The sequence below is a fragment of the Trichogramma pretiosum genome, unplaced genomic scaffold (assembly GCF_000599845.2).
Source record: "Trichogramma pretiosum strain Unisexual culture from Peru unplaced genomic scaffold, Tpre_2.0 scaffold182, whole genome shotgun sequence".
NCBI classification, from domain to species: domain Eukaryota; kingdom Metazoa; phylum Arthropoda; class Insecta; order Hymenoptera; family Trichogrammatidae; genus Trichogramma; species Trichogramma pretiosum.
In genome coordinates, this window is record NW_019641623.1 from 1 (window position 1) to 4,019 (window position 4,019).

Consider the following 4,019-nt stretch of genomic DNA (forward strand, 5'->3'; position numbering starts at 1 on the left):
TATGAAACAAGATATTCACTCATATCTCGGTCAATTCGTCATGATGTTACGTACTCCGTAGTCGGAATTATAACAAGAAACCTTTTAAATAGTTGTAGTCGCTTGTTGCGTAGGGGTAGCGTGGAATGAAGTATAAAGTCAGAAATATGATAATAAACTTACATGTATTTATTCGGAATTGTCGATGATTGCACACACAAAACAATACAAATGATTTACAAAGTTACACTTATGAAGCTACTCGAATGATATGCATACAATGCATGTACAATATTAAATATATTTTATAAACTTCGATTAAGTCGCGTTGACACTAGAATCGATACGTAGTGTATGATTTCGTAGATATGAAGGAGGACTGATTCTCTTTTACTGTGGCTTATATACACCTAAAGTTGCCCCCGCTTCAGCGATTGCAACGTATGTAGCGAGCTCGATATGGGGCAATAATTGACACATATCTTGCACGCGCGTGTATATTAGCAGACCTGGACCCGCGTTCTTCCCGAAAGTCGTGAAGTCGCGGTCACCGCAGTTTTACAGCTTTTCTCAGATATTCATTCACACTCGCGGCCGCGCGTGTTCATTTCTTTGCCGTGCGAATTATATTTTCGCAAGAGTTTAGCAGCGGACTAATAAATAGGTAATGGATTTTAGGCCGCTCAATTCGGCATTGTTTACGCTGGCTACGCGTGCCCGAAATGATGTTACTTTCTGTCGTGTGTGTGTTAATGAAGTTATGCATAGGAGATACGTGAGATACATTAAATTGTAATTCATGCGTAGCAGCTCGCTAGCTGCTTCTCGCAGTTTTAATAATTTCTTTTTCATTGAGAAAGGTTACGTCGTAGACTGTAACAATGATATCGAGCTGTTTGTGGAAAATATAGAAAGTACGCATCAAAACGAATCTTTTAAGCTTAATTCCATCCGATTTGGTCAAGTAGTTAGCGAGATATTGCAAATAATGTACATGAAAAGTTATTTTCCCTCATATCTCCGTAAATAATGACTATTTTGAGGTGAAATTGGCAAGTATCGGTGGTGCTTGAAGGCCGCTTTTTTGACCTTGTTGAGGCTCATTTCGACTTATATCTGCGGCGACGCACTTCAAGTCGTTCTTGCATGTACAATCCGATATTCCTATTGATTATACATTGCCTTTTGTTTTGTCGTCGCTCGGGAGATAAATAAATTCCTCTCCCCGAGTTATTTACGTTACGACTTCCACACCGAGAGGAACTCAATAAAAAGCTCTTTCAAACCTTTAACAATATTTGTCGTTATTACACGTAGCTACAAATTTGGTTACCCCGACCTGATAATGATTATACGTTGATTTTATTTATTATTCGCCATGGTCCTGGACCGCGACAACGATCGCGATCAGCGCTACGCGCAACGACAGCTCGAGCAGCAATGCCTCGAACAACAACGCCTCGAACAACAACGCCTCGAACAACAACGCCTCGAACAACAACGCCTCGAGCAGCAACGCCTCGAGCAGCAGCAAGCTTTGGACATCGTCGCAGGGGATTTGGCATCAGCAGGAGGTTCGGCAGCAGCAGGAGGCTTGGCAGCAGTAGAAGGCTTGGCAGCAGCAGGAGGATTGGCAGCGGGAGGAGCCCTTCCACGACTTCAACCGCAACAAAATTTTCCGCTGGCTGATCTTGGTGCCGTTGGATTTGGAGCGCCTCAGGTTCACCGTGTAGCAGTGCGTTTGCCAACCTTTTGGTTAGACAAGCCGGCTGTCTGGTTTGCGCAAGCAGAAGCGCAGTTCGCTCTCGACAACATCACCACGGAGCTGACGAAATATTATCATGTCATCTCGCAACTCGACGGCCGTGCTGCTGCAGAAGTCGAGGACATTATAACCAACCCGCCGGTCATTGAGTCGTACACGCATCTACGACAGCAGTTGATCGATCGACTGTCATCATCGGAAGAGCAGCGCGTCCGTCAGCTACTGCACGACGAAGAGCTCGGTGATCGTAAGCCATCACAATTTTTGCGACACCTGAAATCGCTGGCTGGTCCAACGCCGTTGCAACCGAATCTCCTACGTCATTTGTGGCTGAGACGACTACCCCCGCACGTCCAAACTGTGTTAACAACTCGACCTGAGCTTTCGTTGGAGCAGCTTTCAGACTTGGCGGATAAAATCGTGGAAATCTCGCCGCTTTTCTCCGTGCATGCAGTTGAACATGATTCTGAGCAAGTAAGCCTCACGAATGATTCGCTTATTGACGCTATTAAACAGCTAACTCTGGAGGTGAGCCCTCTTCGTTTTCGTCATCGTGAGAAGCTGCGAGCTCGTAGTCGCAGTCGCTCTCAAAGTTTTCGCCGAAATTTCCGTTGTTCAGCGGAGAATCAGAAGGATTTGTGCTGGTACTGTCGTCGTTTCGGAGATGACGCCGAGAAATGTTTATGCGATGTAAAAAATGGCAAAAACAGTCAGTAGCGGCGACTGACTGTCCTTCGTCCAGCAGCCGCTTATTCGTTGACGATCACTACACCAAGAAACAGTTCCTCGTCGACACTGGCTCGGATTTATGCTGTTTTCCGAAGCGTTTTCTTCGTTACCGTCATGCTGTCGCGGACCTCCAACTCAGTGCAGCCAACAACAGCGTCATCAAGACCTATGGATACATAAATCTGAAACTCAACCTAGGTCTCAGAAGAGATTTCATGTGGAAATTCATCGTAGCTGACGTATCATCACCGATCCTCGGATCCGATTTTTTGGCTCATTATCATCTGCTTCCGGATTGCCGCGATAAGCTTTTAATCGATATGTCGACTGGTCTCAATGCCATTGGGCACCTGTGCCCGTCTATGGAATGCAGTGTAAAAGCGATCGTGAAGTCTCACGATTTCTCCGACATCATTGCCGATAACCCTGCTCTCACTCGTCCACCAGTTTGGCCTCGACCGATCAAACACGATACAGTGCACCATATCCGCACGTCTCCAGGGCCGTCTGTTTCTTGTCGTCCTCGTCGTCTCGCTCTTGAAAAATTCAAGATCGCAAAGGACGAATTTGATCAAATGCTACAACTTGGTGTTTGCCGTCCATCGGAGAGCCCTTGGTCATCGCCCCTGCATTTGGCACGGAAAGGCGCTAATAATTGGAGACCCTGCGGTGATTTTCGTTCCCTCAACAGCCGCACTCTACCCGATCGTTACCCTGTCAGGCATATCCACGATTTTTCAAATGACATCGACGGCTGTGTGATTTTCTCTACGATTGACTTGGTAAAGGCGTACCAACAGATCCCTGTACACCTGGATGACATCTGTAAAACAGCAATCACGACACCTTTTGGCTTGTATGAATTTCCTTTTATGACTTTTGGATTAAAAAATGCAGGTCAAACTTTCCAACGCTTCATGGATGAAGTGACTCGTGGGCTTCCCTTTTGCTACGTGTATATCGACGATATTCTTGTGTATTCGCGAAGCAAAGAAGAGCACAAGCAGCATCTTCGTCAGTTATTTGCACGTTTACACGAATACGGCCTCGTTCTCAATGCTGATAAATGCAAGTTTGGTCTCGACTCCGTTCAATTTTTGGGCTACACAGTATCAACTGATGGTATTCGTCCCCCTGCTGAGCGTATTCAAGCAATCGTCGACTACCCTCTACCCAAGACGGCTCAAGGTTTGCGTCGTTTCATCGGGAAGTTCGATTTCTATCGTCGTTTCATTCCTCACGCGTCTGAACTCGAAGCACCTCTCCACGATGCGCTTAGCAATCCTCAGTTGAAAGGCTCTCAGCCGGTGCCTTGGTCACCGCAGCTTGAAGAAAGTTTTTAGCGTTGCAAGGAGGGCATCATCTCTCACGCGGTACTCGCTCATCCTCGTGTCGGAGCGCCCTTGGGCCTTTTTACCGACGCATCAGGCGTAGCTGTCGGCGCATGCTTGCAGCAATTTGTCGACCACGGGTGGCGCCCCTTGGCGTTCTTTTCCAAGAAATTGCCTTTGAAAGAATGCAGTTGGCCTGCATATTATCGTGAACT

At 46.6% G+C, this 4,019-nt stretch overlaps 1 protein-coding gene across 1 annotated transcript; it reads left to right on the forward strand.

The window, feature by feature from the left end:
• The first annotated feature begins 1,357 nt into the window (after window positions 1-1,357).
• Window positions 1,358-3,816, forward strand: LOC111693661. Its single transcript, XM_023458995.1, has 2 exons — window positions 1,358-2,272; window positions 2,455-3,816. Exons 1-2 carry the CDS (start codon window positions 1,358-1,360, stop codon window positions 3,814-3,816), a joined length of 2,277 nt encoding a protein of 758 aa, XP_023314763.1.
• Window positions 3,817-4,019: the final 203 nt, after the last annotated feature.